Genomic DNA, 23,236 nt, shown 5'->3' on the forward strand with positions numbered 1-23,236 from the left:
GTAGGCACTATCAGTGATACCTAGGGAATCATGGGGCGATGTTGCTAGGCGCTTTACCATGATTCGTTGGGCAAGTCGGAAAGTGTTGTTCCGAGTCACAAGGAGTTGTGAGCCCACGGCTAGCTGTATCCCTGAACCATTGAGGGTCACACAGTGTAATGGAGTTTTAATCCCCGTTGAGATAGTTAAATTTAAAGAGTTAAATTTAATGAACTAAGGAGTTGGACTTCTTAAATAAGAGTAAGGGAGTAGGATTTCCTAAAATGACATAGGGATGGACATTTTTGGAAACCACTGAATTCGGATTCAGGAAAATTTATTTTGACTTTAAAACGTGCAGAAATGGTTTCTGTGCACATTGGTGAAATCGTTTCATCAATCGGAGTCACGATGAATTTTATATTAATTTCTGAACGAGCGGGCTTTGCTTGTCGGGCCCCAGCTTATGACTAATGGGCCCTAAGGTGTTAGTGGCCTGCATTATAAATAAGTTATTTCAGTACAGAAATTACACACAACAGGTCATAATTTTTGAGACAGAAAAAAATCGAAACCCTTCTCTCTCAAAGAATTTTCGGCCGTCCCCTTCCTGCTCTGCCCGAGAAAATTCCGGTCTGTGATTTTGAATCGCAGTAAGGAATAACGAATCAAATTCGTGTATTCTCTTCGCAGAAAACTTCTGATAGATTTTCTAGTGCAATCTATCAGAGGGATTAAACCTCTGTTCGTGGACCTGATTGAAGGCGTTCATCGGTTCCAGGGAGAGACAACAAGAGCAGAATTGTTCTGTTGGTGTCCATTAATCTCGTTGCGAGATTTGAGGTAAAATTTATTTAATTGTTATTTAAATTTTACACACACGTAATTCAATTGATGAACGGTTGATACCCAGACCATGGAAACGTTCCATGAAAAATTTTTAAACTTCCGCTGCACCGGGTATCAATCGTAATTGGTCTGGGAACTCGCCAGTTTTCCAACACGAAATTCAGCATCAGACAGCTCATACCTTTCAAAGACACCCTGAAAAATCACAGCAGTTTGCAACATTATATAAATAGAGTACCATCTTGTTGGGACATCCAAAGACAATGATTTCTTGCTCTCCACTTTTTCCTCAACTGCATAATCTTTAAACTTCTTCAATCTTACTGGTGATTGCCTTACATATCTAACCACTGTTTGGACACGCTCAATCGAGTCATTCAAGTCCTTCAAGCCATCCTTTACCACAAGATTTATAATATGTGCCACACATCGCATATGCAAGAATTTTGCACCCAAAATTGCAGTTCCCCAGCTAACAAATCTTCTTTTCAAATATGCAATGGTAGTATCATTAGAAGATGTATTATCAACAGTTATAGCAAACACCTTATCAATTCCCCAATCAAGCAAACACTTCTCAATCAAAAGACCTACTTCATCACCTTTATGACTAGGGCATGGAATAAATTTAAGAATTACCTTATGCAATTTCCAATGCTCATCAATATACTGACCAGTCAAACAAAAGTAAGTAAGCCTTCGATTAGAAGTCCATGTATCCGTAGTCAATGAGAATCTTTGTCCACTTGTTCTAAAATAAGTTTTCAACTTATTTTTCTCATCGAAGAACAAGTTATAACAATCTCTTGTTATCGTTGATCTCGATGGAATCATGAAATGTGGACTTGTTGTGGACACGAAATGCTTAAACCCTTCATTCTCAACAAACTTAAAAGGAAGATCATCAATGATAATCATGCGAACTAGTGCCTTTCTAACAGTTTCTGAATCAATCTTAAGACTAGAAAATGCTTCTCTTTCTGCTGTTTCATTTTGACAATAACTTGTTATTGTGTGATTATTTCCAACTTGTGTGTTTTGAGGGTGATTCTTACAAATTCTCAAATGACTATTCAAAGTAGAAGTCCCATTTTTTGAACTATGAGCAGCATAATTTTTTTCATAGTACTTACATTTTTCCCTAGTCTTCCCATTTGTATCTGTGTAAAGAGTAAAGTGATCCCAAACCTTAGCTCTTCTTTCTGTTGGTTTTTTTTTTGGCCTTTCACTTGGACCTTCTTCTCCAATTTGTCTAGATGTATTTAACTCCTCCATTTCTTCTTCAACAGTGAAGCTGTCATTTTCCATTTATCCAGGTTCAAGCTCCACGAGATTAGGACGAACACGTGCATTTGAACCTGAATTTTCACCTCTGTCACTCGCCATATCTAAAAATAACGAAAATACTTATTATGTAAAATAGCACGAATAACGTAAATTAAAACTTGGAAACTTATCCACAATAAAATTATTGAATTCATTATCCATAAATTATTTTAGAACTATACTCACATATTTTAGAAACATTATCTATTAATTTCATTCAACTAGGCAGTAGACAGTAAATTTTTTGTTGAACGAACATGTGCTTCTAAGTTCTAACTTCTAAATTCCAAACCAAAAGAACGAGCTTGCTTACGGCGTACCACTGCCGTCCTATATTACATCTCACAAGCCTCACAAAAACCAAAAATTCCAAATTTACGTCTCACAAAAACTCAAGAATAAAAGTATACAAATTGTCAAACTGAGGCAATCTGTGGGGACCTCGGGTTGCTAATCTCGTTTTAGGGCAGCTAATGATTAATTAAACAATTAAAGAATAATAAATCAAGAGCAGAAATTTTTTATTTGTTTTTAAATTTCAGAGCCTCGCTCGATCGGGCAAAGTCAGCCGATCGAGCGAGCAATTAAATCATGCTCTCGGGTCTGCACATTTTTGGTCTCGCTCGATCGGTCAAAACCTACCAATCGAGCGAGCCCAAAATGCTCGATTTTTTGCCTTCAATTTAAGGGCCTCGCTCGATCGGTGAACTTCACCCGATCGATCGGGCACCATTTCCAGAAAACATCAGAAGACATTTTCTGCTGTCAAGCTTGGAACAATGGCATGAATCAACCAACAAAATTTGAGTCTAAGCATATTATAAATTCTGAGAACATGCATACTTTCATATACCAGGTTCCTATCATCAAATCATACATGTATTACATCAAATGAATAGCTTAAGGGATAAAAGAAACTACAAGCTATTCAACATAGCATAAATAACTTCAAGTCTTAAGTCTTGCTATGTTTGATGCTATCACTATACCAAGCTTTAACTTATAAACCCGAGTCCACACTTGCTACATCTCTCTCCCAAGCTATCAATGTCGTCTCAACAAAGCTCCTACTCCACCTGTTGCAATACACACATACAAAACAAAGCAACAGTCGGATAAACTCCGGTGAGAAATCATTCTCAGTATAATCGACATATAAATGCGTTAAATAAATTCATATCAACTCTAAACATATCAACTCAAGAATAGAGTAAAAATAATGCATATATCGACTCAACTTCAAATCAAAACTCAATTTATATAGCGCACTTATCTCAAGAATTGATTCTTATCACTTCATTGCCATCAAGATTCGTAACCGATCTTGACATGGATATCCATCTATCGTAGTCATTCCGGGCTAGAAAATAAGATTAACCGCAACCTTGGCATAGAATAAATTCCATATACAATCATATCAAAAGCAATAAAGATCCACTACCTGTGATGGATCGACAATAACATAAGTTCTACCTCAAGAACAAATACTTAAACAAGTATGTGGTTTGTTCGGGATAACTCAAGAATAGTCGTTCTTGAGTTTCACAGTCCCTGACTCGCGATGTCGTCATTATACCTTTCATTCTCGAGTTGACGATGTTCCACATCTGAATAGGAAGTACAACAACAACGCCTACAAGAATCTAATCATTCAAACATCAATCATCTTCACTCACATTCACTTCAATCTTGATTACTTCTTCTTTGGTTTCAAGTTGAGGTGAGTCAATAGTCTCCTATTAAACTCTGAAACATATCATCAAAACATGTATATCAAACCTCATTCTATTCACTCATTTCAGAATTGAATCAAAATCATCAATATAGATTCAATCAACATCATTTCAAACTTCAACTTCTTCTTATTCGGTACAACTCGGAGTCGTGAATCGTTAGCCTTCGAAACTCAACTGAAATTGAGAAATAAAAATTCTATAACATTCATAACATCTAAACAACTATCTCAACTCAGTTATAGGCTATCAAAACGATGTCAAAACATCAACCGGTGTTGTAGCGATTGAAAATCGGGAACCGACTCGGTATCGAATTCATTTCTAATCAACTCAATCATTCGTATCACTTATATCAGCTGAATTCATCATTCAATTCATCATATCAGCAGCTATAATCACATGTTAACAAGTCAAAAACATGCTGAAACCATGACAAGTTCGTTTCTTAATTCATTTCCAATCCGACTGCGATATCGAACGACATACGAACACAAAGACACAACATAGTTTCATAATCTGATCTCTGCCATATTTCGTTCTTCAAAACATTCCAAGAGAACAAAATACTTACATCAAATCGAAGGCCTCGTCTCAAGGATTCCAGAACATCTTTCGGAATTGAAATCGAACGAGCGGATCAAAAGTTACGGGGTTTCGAAAATTGGAAATCAAAAGGAAAGGAAAGTCTTCGACACTCTGTTCTAAAAATTCTGAAATGAACATCCATTATACACGTTGACATGCTGATAATGTGAATTTAAATCAGATATGTTTAATCAATATTGCAATCTAGTCCCTGAATTTTTGTAAATTGCAATTCAGTCCTCAGCCTTCGTTTTAATTCAATTTCAATCAAAAATAATTTAAGAATATTAGAATTAAAATAGAAACTCTAAATATTCCCAAATTAAATATACTCGGATTAAAATTAAATAAATTCAGATTAAATCAATAATCCCGGCCTTTTGCACTTTAGCCCTCGAATCTTCGATATTTTCAAATCAACCCCTGATCGGGTTTCATCTTCAAAATTAATCTTCGTTAATTCCCGAAACATGGAATTTAATCTTAAATTCCATAAATATTCAAATCAAATATTTATTCTATTAATTTAAGAATTCTTGGAATTTAATTCTCAAAATCCGTAAATTCTCAAATTAAATATTTTCGGCTCGGAAATTAAATCTATCATTTCCATAACTTCTCAAATCAATATTAGCCCATAATATGGAATTTTAATTCTTAAATCCCATAATTAATAATTTAATATTTTCGGGCCTTACAATTCCTCCCTTCTAAGAAATGATTTCGTCATCGAAATCGTATTCATCAAGAATATCAAATCTAATTGACTGAATGATTATCTGAAGTGATTCTCACTTCAATCATCCACTCTGCATTTCGTATCTCACTTCATCTTTCAATCTCTTGTCAGATTTTTACTTCGAATCTGCTTCTATTCTCTTGTAATCATTATTTATTCAGTTGTACTTTAAGTCATTGAATCTGAGCTGTTTCTTTCTGCAATCAAGGATTTGTCGAATAATCGACTGAACTCAAAATTTCGTCAAGATCTATCTCATCTGAATGAAGTACATAAGAAGAATCTACTGATACTTCTTTCACTCTCACTTAGATACTGAACTTATTCAGCTGAAAAGAATACATTTTGTCAATACAATCATCAATTCCGTCTGACATGTCATTCAGTGCAATTCAGCTTTGGTGACGACTTGATTCTTTCCCTATATCATTCTATACAGAGTATAGAACATAACTCAAGTCTACACTGTTCTTCAGTTCATCGCTTCAAAATCATTATTCCTCGTCACATTCTGAATCTGTAAATTAAACTCTGCTCTTTCTCTATTCTGAATTGAATGATGTTTCAAGAATAACTTTTCCACTTAACGAATCAGTTTCAGCTTCAAAAGTTATATCTATCATTTAATTACTAATTCTGATTCATCTTCTTGCTTTCATTCCATACAGATTCATATTCATCATCCTTGTGTTCCTCAAATCACATCTGATCTGCTGACAACAAATCATGTCTGATCTGATATCATATACTTCAGTAGTATCATTCCAATACAAAGAAATCTGATTTCTTTTCATCATATCATTATCTCAAAATCGATTCATTAGCTTTTATAGGAATTATAATCATCAAGTGGCAACACATCAAGACAAGTAATACCGAATCAGGTATTAAAGTTCTGAGAATATTCTCAACATCTGGAGAATCAACTGAGATAATCCATTCATCGAAGAATGGTATAATGCAATCACATATATCCAATTCTCAGAACATCAGTCAATCAATCGATGCCACATTCTATCGAATAATTCTAAAGTCTTAATCCTGACAATAGATTGTAATCATTCCTGTAATTCATCATATCTCTATCTTCTTCACAGATCTGAATCGATAGCTGTTATTCACATCTCATACAGTGTATTCCACAAATCTAATTAGTCTATTCGGATTATTTTGTAATCAGAGTTAATGCTGTATTCACAGATTTCAAAGTATTCAGATATGTTGATAATCGGTATCATGTCAGATAAAATTTCATTCTCGAAATTCAATTCATCTTCTCTGATTATTCTTCCAATTCAAGGATAACATATTTTACCTTTACCTCAAAAGTACTCAAAGTCATCGAATCATCTGTATTACAATGTAATAGTAAACCCAATGTTTCAATCTGAAACATTATTTCTTGGCTTACTGTTCGTCTTACAACGAATCTAATCACAATTCAGTGAATTGATCATACAGACAAATTATCGTATCCAGTAATTTCAATCAATATGTTCATAACTACCACATGTTTACTTCACATAAACTGTTTCATCTTGGTAGTTTCGCAAAATATTCTTTCAAATCACAATCTTGTAACAATTCTGGAGTTTCTAAACTATCACTGAACTCATCTGATCAACGATTTTCAAATTCATCGGAAACTCTCTGTACGTTTAACTTAGAAAATGTACTAATTCTGTTACTTCTATTTGCTTTATCATCTGATAAAACAATTATCGGATGGATATTAAATTCAATGTTGTGCAATTCTTCAAATTCTGATATCTCTTTTCGGAAATATCAGGCATAATCAAATAATCAATCATAATAGAATTCATTCATTCTGATCTGAGGCTTCAATTCATATCTCTATATGGCATTCTGTACTGAATTCTCATCGCTTCAGTTTACTTTCTGTGTTTCTTTCATCTTTTAAATAGTTCTGGATTGCTTTCAATCAAAAATCATTCTGATTGGTCATATATTCATCTGAATATTCAAACCAAAATACACAAAATCTGAAATAATTTGATCGAATGCCTGTTTCATTCTTCATTTCTATTTCTCAATTGAATTCTAATAACTTGATCTCCTCTCAATGTGCTTTAGTCCTTCCAAATCAATTCTCACTTAATTTGGATTACAGCAATTCTGACTGTTTTAGTATCTATCTCGATACTTCAAGCACATAAATTCAAAAGATCAATCAATCACACATTCATCTCTTCTCTTCGTTCTATTTCCCAAATCTCAATTGGAAATTCTATCAGTTACAAGTCATAAATATTATAATATACTGAATGTATACATCAACCAATCAGTAACTCTTGAAATTCATAATCAGGAAAACTCACTCAAGTCAAGTTCATCCACTGAACAATAATATGAATGACAATATGCTAAGTGAAAACAACTCACTAGCATCTCAACTCAAGACGAGTAGATCAAACCAGACTCTATAAAAAAAATAAGAGTCAATCAAAATCGATTGAGGTCGGTACCAAAACCTCAAAATCAATATCAAGAATTTCAAAAATTATGATTTTATGATGTAATAACTTCAGTAAAATCAAATAAAAGACTCGTCTGTAACTGATTTTCATATCATCATCTATTTTGTAAACCTCAAAAGCAGTATTCAATTCATAAACTCATCAATTCTCTGATAAATTCCAGTTCACAACTTAAACTAAATTCAAGAATCTTACTGAAATATATCTGCCATCTCTACTCATCGGCATATCTTCCAATTCTGGTTTAGATCATTAACATATCTAGTGCATTGAATATACTTATTTCAGAATATTTCTATAATCAAACATCATATAGCAAACCGAAATCACAAAATCTTAATTCGAGATTCTATATCATCATATTCAATTGCACATTATGTTCTTACTGTTCTAATTTAATCGCTTCTTATCATCAATTCTTCTACTAATCTGTATTCTATTATTGCATCATAATCTATCATGCAACATAAACAGATATTTCAATACGAACTAAATCATCTTCAGTTTCAGTTCATCGAAACAATAATTCCATTCTTCAGTTCAATTCACATAGTCTCTTTTCTGATACAGAGGTGATCATATAATAAGCTTTCAGCTATCATGAATCTATTGCACCAATAATAGACAGGTCAAAACAAAATAAATCTGTTACCTGAAATTTCATTCTCAGGTGCAATTTCATTCTGATTCTTTGTATACTTCTGGAATAGAAATTGTAGCTAAATATGTGTTTTTCTCACACACCGTAGCATCTTTACACTTTCAGTCTTTTTTCTTCATCATTCAGCTTCAGTTTTATTAAACAAGACTATGTCTTCCATAACATACTTCAGTCATCAGCATTTATTCAGACATATTCTTCGAATTCAAGCCATAATTAAACAACTCAATCTTGAGCTTCTGATCATTTACAATTCAAAAAATTATAATAGGCTTGAAATCTAACAAGACATTCTTCAATACTCAAATATTCAGCTTCTAAAAGCTATATATATATATATATATATATTTTTTTTCCTTCTCATCATTTCTATCTGTTGTGGCAAAGACCTATAAACAAAAATCATGTTCTAAGCACTTACCAACAAATTAATATAACTTTGTTATTTCATCATTCCTTCATCAAAATTCATCAGCTGATTGCTAGGTTTCGAAGTTGGTAGACAGTCAATCTAATACACCATTAATCGGTATCTTTCAGTTATCTGAACGATTGATCAAGTTCTTCAGGCCAACTTCCACCTGCAATATATCTATTCATTCACTGATATTCTGTTCTGTTTTGTTCAATCAGAGATATTTCATTCAGCTGAGCAATAATACAGTTCTGTTCAATCTGACCATACCATTCTGTTCAGTCTGGCCATACCACTCTGTCAGTCTGGGGTGCTTACATCACCCAAAGAACAATATTCTCTTCGATTCTGGGTGCTTACATCACCCGGGGAAATTCTTATAATAACATCGATAAGAATTTGAAAATTTACAAATCAGTAAATTAATCAATTCAATTTCAAAGGTAGATCAAAAGTACATGAAATTTATTAAATCATCGAATCAAATACTGCATAATCATGCAATACTATAAATTCATGTGACTCACTCTACTCCGCTCAGCTTCTATCTCATTCCAGAACCTATGCTCTGATACCACCTGTTGTGGGGATCTCGGGTTGCTAATCTTGTTTTATGACAACTAATGATTAATTAAACAATTAATCAAACAATTAAAGAATAATAAATCAAGAGCAGAATATTTTTTTTTAAAATTTCAGAGCCTCGCTCGATCGGGCAAAGTCAGCCGATCGAGCGAGCAATTAAATCATGCTCTCGAGTCTGCACATTTTTGGCCTCGCTCGATCGGTAAAAAACTACCGATCAAGCGAGCCCAAAATTCTTGATTTTCTACCTTCAATTTAAGGGCCTCGCTCGATCGGTGAACTTTACCCGATCGAGCGGGCACCATTTCCAAAAAACATCAGAAGACATTTTCTGCTGTCAAGCTTGGAACAATGGCATGAATCAACCAACAAAATTCGATTCTAAACATATTATAAATTCTAAGAACATGCATACTTTCATATACCAGGTTCCTATCATCAAATCATACATGTATTACATCAAATGAATAGCTTAAGGGATAAAAGAAACTACAAGATATTCAACATAGCATAAATAACTTCAAGTCTTAAGTTCTTGCTATGTTTGATGCTATCACTATACCAAGCTTTAACTTATAAACTCGAGTCCACACTTGCTACATCTCTCTCCCGAGCTATCAATGTCGTCTCAACAAAGCTCCTGCTCCACCTGTTGCAATACACACATATAAAACAAAGCAACAGCCGGATAAACTCCGGTGAGAAATCATTCTCAGTATAATCGACATATAAATGCATTAAATAAATTCATATCAACTCTAAACATATCAACTCTAGAATAGAGTAAAAATAACGCATATATCGACTCAACTTCAAATCAAGACTCAATTTATATAGCGCGCTTATCTCAAGAATTGATTCTTATCACTTCATTGCCATCAAGATTCGTAACCGATCTTGACATGGATATCCATCTATCGTAGCCATTCCGGGCTAGAAAATAAGGTTAACCGAAACCTTGGCATAGAATCAATTCCATATACAATCATATCAAAAGCAATAAAGATCCACTACTTGTGATGGATCGACAATAGCATAAGTTCTACCTCAAGAACAAATACTTAAACAAGTATGTGGTTTGTTCGGGATAACTCAAGAATAGTCGTTCTTGAGTTTCACAGTCCCTGACTCGCGATGTCATCATTATACCTTTCATTCTCGAGTTGACGATGTTCCACATCTGAATAGGAAGTACAACAACAATGCCTACAAGAATCTGATCATTCAAACATCAATCATCTTCACTCACATCACTTAAATCTTGATCACTTCTTCTTTGGTTTCAAGTTGAGGTTCTTGAGTCAATAGTCTCCTATTAAACTCTGAAACATATCATCAAAACATGTATATCAAACCTCATTCTATTCATTCATTTTAGAATTGAATCAAAATCATCAATATAGATTCAATCAACATCATTTCAAACTTCAACTTCTTCTTATTCGGTACAACTCGGAGTCGTGAATCATTAGCCTTCGAAACTCAACTGAAATCGAGAAATAAAAATGTTATAACATTCATAACATCTAAACAACTATCTCAACTCAGTTATAGGCTATCAAAACGATGTCAAAACATCAACCGGTGTTGTAGCGATTGAAAATCGGGAACCGACTCGGTATTGATTTCATTTCTAATCAACTCAATCATTCGTATCACTTATATCAGCTGAATTCATCATTCAATTCATCATATCAGCAGCTATAATCACATGTTAACAAGTCAAAAACATGCTGAAACCATGACAAGTTCATTTCTTAATTCATTTCCAATCTGACTGCGATATCGAACGGCATACGAACTCAAAGACACAACATAGATTCATAATCTGATCTCTACCATATTTCGTTCTTCAAAACATGGGTTTCAAAAATTGGAAATCAACAGGAAATCAAAAGGAAAGGAAAGTCTTCGACACTCTGTTCTCAAAATTCTGAAATGAACATCCATTATACACGTTGACATGCTGATAATGTGAATTAAAATCAGATATGTTCAATCAATATTGCAATCTAGTCCCTGAATTTTCGTTAATTGCAATTCAGTTCTCAGCCTTCATTTTAATTCAATTTCAATCCAAAATAATTTAAGAATATTAGAATTAAAATCGAAACTCTAAATATTCTCAAATTAAATATACTCGGATTAAAATTAAATAAATTCGGATTAAATCAATAATCCCGGCCTTTTGCACTTTAGCCCTCGTATCTTCGATATTTTCAAATCAACCCCTGGTCGGGTTTCATCTTCAAAATTAATCTTCGTTAATTCTCGAAACATGGAATTTAATCTTAAATTCCATAAATATTAAAATCGAATATTTATTCTATTAATTTAAGAATTCTCGGAATTTAATTCTCAAAATCCATAAATTCTCAAATTAAATATTTTCGGCTCGGAAATTAAATCTATCATTTCCATAACTTCTCAAATCAATATTAGCCCATAATATGGAATTTTAATTCTCAAATCCCATAATTAATAATTTAATATTTTCGGGCCTTACACAATCAATATCAATCAATCAACTATAAACAATGAAATACTTTCAAAATACCTTCGAAATTTCTCTTCATGTGTTCCTATTGACAAGAGTAAGAGGGGATTAGGGAAGCCAAAAAAAAAAAGGCGTGCGACGATGCGGGCGGGGCAGCAGGACTGCAGGAGCGACGGCCGACGGGTTCAATAATCAAGCCATCAAGACTCGAGACGAATCTGAAATTTGGGGGAAGACCCGAAGTCGAAGAGGAGCAGCAGCTGCGAATGTGATCCAGAATTTCAATTTTGAGATTTGAGATTGGAGAATGGAGATAGATCGTTCTTAGTTATGAAATAAGAAAAGTGAAACACGTTTCTTACTTTGTCCTTTCTAATTTTCTATGGTTACTTTGAAATATTAAATATAATTATGTAAATAAAATAAAATAATTAATAATTTTTTTTAAAAAAAAACCGGTTTACGATTCGGTTCGGTTAATCGCAATAAAAAACCAAACCGAACCAAAAAACAAAATTCCAAAAAATCCGAAAACCAAAAACCGAACTGAATTTTCGGTCCGGTTTTCGGTTCAAACCGAATTTTTGGTTTCGGCTCGGTTCGGGCGGTTAACCAAATCGTGAACACCCCTAAATTGGATGCAAGAAGAACGCTGACGTTAGATCGTGAGCAGAAGAGGTCGACCTACATTGTAGTGACCCTTACCCGGATCACCTACTAAACAGAACTTAGGCATGCAATTAACTTAATAAAACAGATATCAGAATAAAACTGCGGAATCCAATAACATTATACAATCCCAAGTAAAGGAATCTGTAAGTATCCAATAATATACAACCAAATTGAATAGCTGTATAAACCCAAACAACAGTAATAAAACCTAGACGAAGCTCCAGCTGGCCAACCACTGACTAGCCCCTCCTGGATCCACCCTCCTCGTCCAATCGCAAACCTGCCCCATGGAATAGGGTGTCCAGAAAATACAGAGTACGAGACGTGAGAATAAAACGCTCAGTGCGAGAATATGAGTATACATGCATGCAAAGTGAACTCCCTATAGACTCGAGGTCAAGGATCAGATAACAGAGACAGACCGGGCCCTGGTATGTAGCACGCTGTGCCGTCGCTTCAGGAGGTGGCTCCCATACCGAGATAACTGTGGATACGCCGGACCCAAATCGATGGAAGTTCATCCACTAACAGGATAGGGTACAACCCTACTACAGACATCTCGAAGGAGATACAGCAAGATGCAAATGAATGCAGCATAATATCATGGCATATAAATCATGCAGTCACATAATACATGCATACTCAGTCAGGATATCTCGAACAGTACTTTCGTACCTCAAAACAGTGCAAGCTCTACCAACTCTAGGTCCACGCCTATAGTCTGTTCTACACTGCCAAATGATACTACTATCATTAAAGTGCTCTAAAAGCCTTAACTAAGCTATTGCATACTCCTAAATATTTATAGGAAGCAAAAGCTATACCTTCGTCCGTCGTTAGCCCTTTGATGTCGATGCCTCCAGAACTTGGGCACAACTCCGCTACGACTACCGAACGCCTCTCCGACCTCCGGACCAAGCCTAAGAAGACTAGAACAGCTCCAAAAGGACTAGAAAGGAAAGGAGAACTCGGAATTGGCAAAGAGAAATGAAGTCTCGGCCTTCTATTTATAGACAACGATCGGAGCCTCCGATCCTCGATCGGAACGTCCGAACTTCGATCGGAACGTCCGATCCTGCCATCGGAGCTTCCGAAGATCCTGATCTGCCACGTGTCAAAATATCACTTGATGACTCCGGATAGGGGTGATCGGAACGTCCGATCCTGATCGGAGCTTCCGATCCAACCACACGTCATGCCTGACGTAATAACATCGGTGCCTCCGATCGCTCATCGGAGCTTCCGATCTTGTTCGGAGCTTCCGATCGTGCCTTCGGAGCTTCCGATCCGTCCGATACCTAATTCAATTAATTAGCATTAATCCTTTAATTACTCAATTAGGGCACGGGCTACTACATTCTCCCCCACTTAAGATATTTTCGTCCTCGAAATCAGATCTTAAGTACCGAATGCAAATACAGAAATCAGAAACATTCTTTATTCAAATCAAACGTTTACAGAGTTTGCAACTGAATACAACTTAAAGAATGAAATCAAAACAACTCAGGATGGTCTTTACGCATCCTGTCCTCAAGCTCCCAAGTAGCTTCCTCAGTGCCTCGGCGCTGCCACTGAACTAAAACCAAAGGAATGACTTTGTTCCATAAAACCTTATCCTTATAATCAAGGATGCGAAGAGGTTTCTCCACATAAGTCAAATCCTTTTCTACCTGAACCTCAGATCGCTGCAGAATATGAGATTCATCCGCCACATATCGTCGCAACAGAGATACGTGGAACACGTCGTGAATGCTGGATAGATGCGGTGGCAATGCTAGTCGATAAGCCAAATCGCCAATGCTCTCCAAGATCTCAAACGGACCGATAAATCTGGGAGACAACTTGCCCTTAAGGCCAAATCTGAGAATCTTGCGGAAAGGTGACACTCTCAGAAACACTTTCTCCCCGACCTCGAACTGCAAAGGCCTACGCTTAATATTAGCATAGCTGGCCTGACGATCCTGTGCAGTCTTAATCCGTTTCTTGATCTGATCAACAATGTCTATCGCCTGCTGGATAAACTCCGGTCCTTCAGCCTGTCTCTCCCCCACTTCTTCCCAGAAGAGTGGAGTACGACAACGTCGCCCATACAACTCTTCAAAAGGTGCCATCCCAATACTAGTGTGATAGCTGTTGTTGTAAGCGAACTCGATCAACGGCAAATGATCCTGCCAGGCTGAACCAAAATCCATGACGCACGCTCTAAGCATATCCTCTAACGTACGGATAGTGCGCTCTGACTGACCATCAGTCTCCGGATGATAGGCTGTACTCAAACTGAGAGTAGTACCCATCGCACGCTGAACACTCCCCCAGAATCTAGAAGTAAACCTGGGGTCCCGATCGCTGACAATGCTCACAGGCACTCCATGAAGTCGAACGATCTCCTGAATGTACATCCGTGCCATGCGATCCACAGAGTACTCTCGGCTATAGGCAATGAAATGCGCTGACTTGGTGAGTCGGTCCACCACAACCCAGATAGCATCACAGTTCTTCGGGGATACCGGCAAATGGGTCACAAAGTCCATAGTGATAAACTCCCATTTCCATTCAGGAATAGGCAGACTGTGAAGCAATCCTCCAGGTCGTCGGTGCTCTGCCTTGACCTGTTGACACACCAAACATCTCGAAACAAACTGATAAACACTGCGTTTCAATCCCTTCCACCAGAAACAAGTACGTAGATCCTTGTACATCTTGTTGCTCCCAGGATGAATACTCAACTTAGTGCGATGTGCCTGAGACAAAATCTCCTCTCGCAACTCTTCATCCTGTGGAATCACAAGCCTACCAGACAAACACAGAAAGCCATCTGACTGATAATGAAATCCAGACGAGCTACCCTCGTTAGCTAGACGAGCTAAACGTTGGGTCTTCGAATCAGAAATCTGAGCATCTCGGATCCGCGAATACAAGGCTGGCTCAGATAATATCGCAAACATCTGGATACTCTGCATACCTTTCTTATGCTTGAAGGTAAAACCTGAAGTACAACAGTCACTGATTGCACTAGACATCGAACAAGTCTGAAGTGCGGATAGTCGCACCTTGCGACTCAAAGCATCAGCGGTGAGATTAGCAGCTCCCGGATGGTACTTAATCTCGCAATCATAGTCCTTAAGCAAGTCCATCCAACGTCTCTGCCTCATGTTCAACTCCGCCTGAGTGAACAAATACTTGAGACTCTTATGGTCGGTGAAGATCTCAAATTTCTCGCCATAAAGATAATGACGCCAGATCTTCAAAGCGAACACAATGGCTGCTAACTCCAAATCATGGACTGGGTAGTTGTCCTCGTGAAGCTTCAGCTGTCTAGAAGCGTATGCAATCACATGCCCATTCTGAGTCAGGAAACAACCTAACCCCTGAAGAGAAGCATCCGTGTAAACTACATACCCTCCAGATCCTGACGGTAATGCTAACACCGGCGCAGAAGTCAACCGCCGTCGAAGCTCACGGAAACACTCGGAGGACCACTCAAAATCCACACCCTTGCGGGTAAGCTGCGTCAATGGTTGAGCTAACTGAGAGAAGTTCAGAATGAAGCGACGATAATACCCTGCTAGACCCAGAAAACTACGGATCTCAGCAACTGTCGTCGGACGCGACCAATTAAGTACCGCTTCAATCTTGCTTGGATCAACAGAAATTCCCTCCCTGGATATGATATGGCCAAGAAAAACCACTCTATCCATCCAGAACTCACACTTGCTCAGCTTGGCGTACAATTGCTCATCTCGAAGAGTCTGCAGTACCAACCGCAAGTGAGAAACATGCTCTTCCGTATTACGCGAATAAACCAGGATGTCGTCAATGAAGACCACGACAAACTTGTACAAATACTCCCTGAAGACACGGTTCATCAGATCCATGAATATAGCTGGCGCATTAGTCAAACCAAATGGCATCACTAGGAACTCGTAATGCCCATAGCGAGTACGGACTGCAGTCTTGGCTACGTCCTGATCACGGACTCTCAACTGATGATACCCAGATCTCAAGTCAATCTTGGAGTAAATTGACGTGCCCTGCAGCTGGTCAAACAAGTCATCAATACGAGGCAACGGATACTTGTTCTTCATAGTCACTCGATTCAGCTGCCGGTAGTCAATGCACAGCCGCATCGACCCATCCTTCTTCTTCACGAAGAGAACAGGAGCTCCGCAAGGAGATACACTAGGACGAATGTACCCCTTGTCCAAAAGATCCTGTAGCTGATTCTTTAACTCACGCATCTTTGACGGAGCCAGACGATACGGTGCTCTAGAAATAGGCGAAGTACCCGGCATCAACTCTATGCCAAACTCGACTTCCCTAGCAGGAGGAAAACCCGGAATCTCATCAGGAAACACATCTGGAAATTCATCCACAACAGGAATGCTCTCTATCCCAATACTCTCAGCGGACAAATCAACTGCATAGATAAGGTAGCCTTCCCCGCCAGACTCCAGAGCTCGACAGGCTCTCAAAGCTGATACCAAAGGCATCGGGGGTCGCGCTCCCTCACCATAGAAAAACCAACTCTCACTCCCTTCCGGATGAAAGCGTACTAATCTCTGATAGCAGTCCACTGAAGCTCGATAGGTAGTCAGCACATCTATTCCCAGAATGCAATCAAAGTCGTCCATCGCCAGGACCATGAGATTCGCTAACAGAACGTTCCCTTCGAACTCTAAAGGGAAACACATCACTAGACGCTTAGCCAAAGCAGATTGGCCCGTCGGAGTAGAAACAGACATCACTACGTCTAGTGCAATGCATGGTAACTTATGCCTCTTAACAAAACGTGCAGAAATGAAGGAATGAGATGCACCAGTGTCAATAAGTACAAGAGCAGGTATACCATAAAGCATAAATGTACCTGCGATGACTTTCTCATTCTCCTCCACAGCCTGATCATGTCTCAGGGCAAACACCTGGCCAGAAGCTCGTGGCCTCAAATGAGAACTCCCAGCAGACTGTCCCTGCGACCTCTGCTGAACGGTAGCCTGAGAACCCGATCCTGAACCAGAACCAGAACCACCTCCCCCAGTCAGTGGACAATCCCTCCGGATATGACCAGACTCTCCATAACGAAAACAAGCTCCAGAAGCTCTACGACACTTGTCGGATGGATGGTTCTTCCCACAGTGATCACACTTGTCCTTCTTACCGAAACGGACAATACCTCCAGAACCAGAGGAAGAAGAAGATCCAGACTTCTTGAAAGTTTGGGCACGGGGACCCAAAGAACTAGGAGGCCTCGACTGAGGGAAAGACCTGTTCCGCCAAATGCTGTCCTCTGCCTGATTACAACGGCTCACCAAACCCTCGTAGGACATGTCGTCGCCAACCGCCACACGGTCATGGATCTCAGGGTTAAGGCCCTGAAGAAACAGATTATACTTCATCTCTGAGCTATCAGCAATCTCGGGGCAATAGGATAGCAGATCAAAGAACCTCTGCTGTTACTCATCAATAGACATGGTTCCCTGTCGCAGACTCAGTAGCTTGCCTGCCTTCGACTGACGGAGTGCAGGAGGAAAATACCGCTTTTGGAAAGCTGTGCGGAACTCGGCCCAGGTGGCCACTCCTCTCGCCGTAACAAAAGGTGCAGAAGTAAACCTCCACCACCTACGCGCACGCCCATCCAGAAGATAGCCAAGGGTCTCCACCTTCTGCTCATCGGTGCATTGGAAAGTCTGAAAAGTCGTCTCCATGCGGTCTAACCAGTTCTCCGCATCCTCCGGAGACTCACCTCCAACTAAGGGCTTAGGACCCATAGCTAAGAATCGACGCACAGTGAAATGCTCGTCGTCATGGTGACGATGACGCCGTTCTCGACGAGGCTCCCGGTCGGCATCACCCCAACGCCCACCAACACTGCCATGAGAACTCTGGTCGTCACGATTTGACATCTACAAAAATACCTCAAGATGAGACTAAATCCCAAGAAATCTTTTGCATGCTCTGATACCATAAATGTAGTGACCCTTACCCGGATCACCTACTAAACAGAACTTAGGCATGCAATTAACTTAATAAAACAGATATCAGAATAAAACTGCGGAATCCAATAACATTATACAATCCCAAGTAAAGGAATCTGTAAGTATCCAATAATATACAACCAAATCGAATAGCTGTATAAACCCAAACAACAGTAATAAAACCTAGACGAAGCTCCAGCTGGCCAACCACTGACTAGCCCCTCCTGGATCCACCCTCCTCGTCCAATCGCAAACCTGCCCCATGGAATAGGGTGTCCAGAAAATACAGAGTACGAGACGTGAGCATAAAACGCTCAGTGCGAGAGTATGAGTATACATGCATGCAAAGTGAACTCCCTATAGACTCGAGGTCAAGGATCAGATAACAGAGACAGACCGGGCCCTGGTATGTAGCACGCTGTGCCGTCGCTTCAGGAGGTGGCTCCCATACCGAGATAACTGTGGATACGCCGGACCCAAATCGATGGAAGTCCATCCACTAACAGGATAGGGTACAACCCTACTACAGACATCTCGAAGGAGATACAGCAAGATGCAAATGAATGCAGCATAATATCATGACATATAAATCATGCAGTCACATAATACATGCATACTCAGTCAGGATATCTCGAACAGTACTTTCGTACCTCAAAACAGTGCAAGCTCTACCAACTCTAGGTCCACGCCTATAGTCTGCTCTACACTGCCAAATGATACTACTATCATTAAAGTGCTCTAAAAGCCTTAACTAAGCTATTGCATACTCCTAAATATTTATAGGAAGCAAAAGCTATACCTTCGTCCGTCGTTAGCCCTTTGATGTCGATGCCTCCAGAACTTGGGCACAACTCCGCTACGACTACCGAACGCCTCTCCGACCTCCGGACCAAGCCTAAGAAGACTAGAACAGCTCCAAAAGGACTAGAAAGGAAAGGAGAACTCGGAATTGGCAAAGAGAAATGAAGTCTCGGCCTTCTATTTATAGACAACGATCGGAGCCTCCGATCCTCGATCGGAATGTCCGAACTTCGATCGGAACGTCCGATCCTGCCATCGGAGCTTCCGAAGATCCTGATCTGCCACGTGTCAAAATATCACTTGATGACTCCGGATAGGGGTGATCGGAACGTCCGATCCTGATCGGAGCTTCCGATCCAACCACACGTCATGCCTGACGTAATAACATCGGTGCCTCAGATCGCTCATCGGAGCTTCCGATCTTGTTCGGAGCTTCCGATCGTGCCTTCGGAGCTTCCGATCCGTCCGATACCTAATTCAATTAATTAGCATTAATCCTTTAATTACTCAATTAGGGCACGGGCTACTACAGACATGCCCTGATGCAGAGCATAGCTGGTTGGCGAGCACATATCATTTCTCCGGATGTCCTTGTAGGAGGACGAGTAAAGAGACTCGGTCAGGAGTACGCTTGCATTGATGCGTGTGTCGATGAGAAGATTCATGCTCAAGAAACGAAGACTAGTACGATGATTTTAAATAATGTATTGTTGTAGTTGTAAACAAAATTTCAGTTATAGTGAATCATCATACTTTGGTTGTATCATTTCAAGTAAATGGTTGCACATTTTCATTGTATTTTGAATACTATATGTATTACATGGGACTGTAATAAAGAAATGATACATAACTTTAAGAAATGATACATGTATTATTATTTCAGCAATTCATGGATGATTGCATGATTCTGCTAAGTTTTGGCATGACGTTAGTTGATTAGTGTTCAACTATGGTAACTCATGGAGTTTGAGTGGGCCGATTCTAACCGTGTGACTTGTGGTTAGTCTAGGATTTTCCTAGGATTTACCTAGTTAGTCAGAAGACTAAGATAGTGCCAGCGATGAGTGGACTCATCTAGAGGCATGGGAATATTGTTCGGGTTAGAATTTTGGGCTTGTTCTAGGAGGTTTCCTTAGAATAGTAGTATGTTGGACCTTCTTAGGTTGCAACATTGTGATGATAGGTTTTCATCATGGAACTAGGTCAAGTATATGCCAAGAGTTGTGGAATATGATCATGACTAGACGTGATGGGGTGCGATCCTATGCCAGTGTTACTTTGGGAGTCTTTTTACTTCAGAGGCTGCTTGGGAGCCTTCGTGCTTTAAGATTAGCGGTGGGAAGGCTACTCAATCTATGGATTTGGTAGCAATCACAACAGACTATGACCGTGGTTTGGATATCGAGTTTGATATCAGTAGTTAGATATCGTCTGGTTTTGTCAGATATATGGTTTGAGTGTTTTGCTGTGAGAACCAGTCTTGGAGGGATTTTCTTGACGAGTGTGTTCTATGAGCAGATAGGTTTTAACCTTTGAGTTACTGCTAGACGTGTGGATCTAGTAGGTGGAAGGATTTCTACCAATGATGATTGGGGATATCATCTGACTAGTATCATATTAGATTATATGATTGGATTCTCTGGATTTATCCAGGAGAGAAGATTGTAGACTGTCTGGGACGTTCACTCGGATATGAGTATTTCCCAGCGATGATAGTTTTCCTTGGTAATGGATTATATTAGATGCGAAGGACTGTACATGACCGTTTAAGACAAGAGGGAAGCGTGGACAATGCTCGTGAAGCCTTGGTTGTAATGCCCCGAATTTATCTTAATTGAGTTTATTTGAGATAATCGACGATTATAGAATTCGAGGATCGATTTGATTTTGATCAGGGACTATTTTGCAATTTTTGGAATTTTCAGGGACTAAAACGCAAAAATGGGATTTGTTATATTATCTTATGTTTTGAATTGGTCTTCATTATTCCTCCTCCTTCTCCATCGCCTCTTCTCCTCCATTGTTGAAGAAAACGTGATCTTCAAGATTTTGTTTCTCCGGGTTTGTTCGATCCGTCCGGTAAAAATTAAATCTGAAGGTGGTTTCGCGATCACAGCATTGAGAGCTCCGTTCTGGAGTAAGTTTCTTTGATATCGTGTCTGAGCTTTCATGTCTTTATTAATTTTTTTTTAGTTTGGTCCTTCAATGCTTGGATGATGTTAAGGATTTAATTATGGTTTAATTGCTAATTGCCCTACAAGATTAGATTAGCACCCGCGGTCCCCACAACAGGTGGTATCAGAGCAAAGTTAGTTCTTGGACTGAGATAGAATTGAGTGAGCGGGGTAGATCGAGTCCTCTTGATTGATTCATTCATTCTTATTGCTAGCATGATTATGTGATGAAATTGTAAAAGCATGCTTTATCACTTTAATAATTACATGCTTACCTGAATATTTGAATTGATTGAAAGCATGTATTGATTGAGAATGAATCATAACTAATTATTTCTCAGAACTCGATCTCTTGAGAACGCATGAGAATGCTAATCAGAGAAAGAGGGACATATAATTATCAATATGATTTTGTTTTGTGCACTAATCTGTTTTAATATCAGATATGCCTCCTCGGCAAGACCAGTAACTAGATGAGCAGTGGCAGTTCCACAGCCAGAACAAGCCAAAGTACCACCTACTGTGGCAAATCCTCAGAATGCTCAGGGCAGTACATCAAATGATCCTATGAATGCAACTGCAACGCCAATGGAAACTCTGTTTAAAATATTCAGTCCTTTAAGCCGCTGACTTTGAAGGGGACTGAGAATTCAGTGGACTGTGAGAACTGGTTAGAGGATATTGGTTAGCTGTTTGACTCCCTTTATTATTCCGATGATCGTCGAGTCAGACTTGTTATTCATCAACTTCACGAGGTTGAAAAAATTTGGTGGATTTCAACTAAGAAAGCATTGGAGAATCGAGGTACGATTATCACCTGGTCTGTGTTTAAAATTGCATTCTATCAACGTTTCTTTCCAGTCTTCTACAGAAAAGACAAGGGGGTGGAATTTGCTAGTTTGCAGCAGGGATAATTGAATATTGAGAAGTATGAGGCCAAGTTCACTAGTTTGCTGAAGTTTGCTCTGCATATAGAAGACAATGATGAGGCTCAAGCGAACCAGTTTATGAATGGTTTGAATCCGGATGTCTTTACCTTAGTGAATGCCGGAAGACCAAACCACTTTGCCGATGCACTTAATCGAGCAATAGGAGCAGAAGCTGGCATATTGGGACAAAGAGGAGCATAGTTTGTACAACCGCCAGTTAGACCATCTCAAGAGTAGTCATAAATTCCACCACCACCTAGATTCGAAGGAGGAATTAGTAGCAGCAACAAAAGAGATTTCTTTCGACCCAAAGGGAAGATGTTCAAAAGATCAGGCAGTAGTTTGTCCAGTTCTAGTGGATCACGACAGTTTAGGCCTGGACAAAAATCTAGTGCTTCCGGAGTTTATTGAAATAAATTGTGGAGGTCGTCATGAAAGTGACCAATGCAGAGGAGTGTTTGGCACCTGCAATATTTGTAACAAGGTGGGACATTTTGCTAGAGTTTTCCCACAGCGTGGTTCTGAGAGTACACAAGGTGCATGATTGTTGTAAAAATTTCTCGCAAGCGTACGATTGTCAAGTTTTAATATAGTGAATGAATCAAGTGTCGATCCCACATGAAGTAAATTGAAAATAATCAGTGTTTGTAATTAAAATAGTATAAACTTTATCTAGAAAATCAAACAAAGAGTTATGTTTTCAACTTAAAATAAAATTCAGAACTTTTAGAAAAACTCACACACAACTTCCGAATAATATTAATGAGAGAAAAATGGTCTAGAGGTTTTGATTTCACCTGGTTTTGACAACAACTACT

General features: G+C 38.7%; 1 protein-coding gene across 1 annotated transcript; it reads right to left on the reverse strand.

The window, feature by feature from the left end:
* Positions 1-942: 942 nt before the first annotated feature.
* Positions 943-12,177, reverse strand: LOC140889242 (zinc finger BED domain-containing protein RICESLEEPER 2-like). Its single transcript, XM_073296954.1, has 2 exons — positions 11,931-12,177; positions 943-2,216 (listed from the first exon to the last, which is right to left on the reverse strand). Exon 2 carries the CDS (start codon positions 2,134-2,136, stop codon positions 943-945), a length of 1,194 nt encoding a protein of 397 aa, XP_073153055.1. The 5' UTR covers positions 2,137-2,216; positions 11,931-12,177.
* Between the last annotated feature and the right edge of the window lie 11,059 nt (positions 12,178-23,236).

Source organism: Henckelia pumila, chromosome 3 (assembly GCF_033568475.1).
Source record: "Henckelia pumila isolate YLH828 chromosome 3, ASM3356847v2, whole genome shotgun sequence".
Taxonomy (NCBI): Eukaryota; Viridiplantae; Streptophyta; class Magnoliopsida; order Lamiales; family Gesneriaceae; genus Henckelia; species Henckelia pumila.

What these genes read in the sequence shown, in the direction of transcription:
- LOC140889242 (XM_073296954.1), bottom strand. Translation starts at nt 2,136, where the DNA reads ATGGAAAATGACAGCTTCACTGTTGAAGAAGAAATGGAGGAGTTAAAT.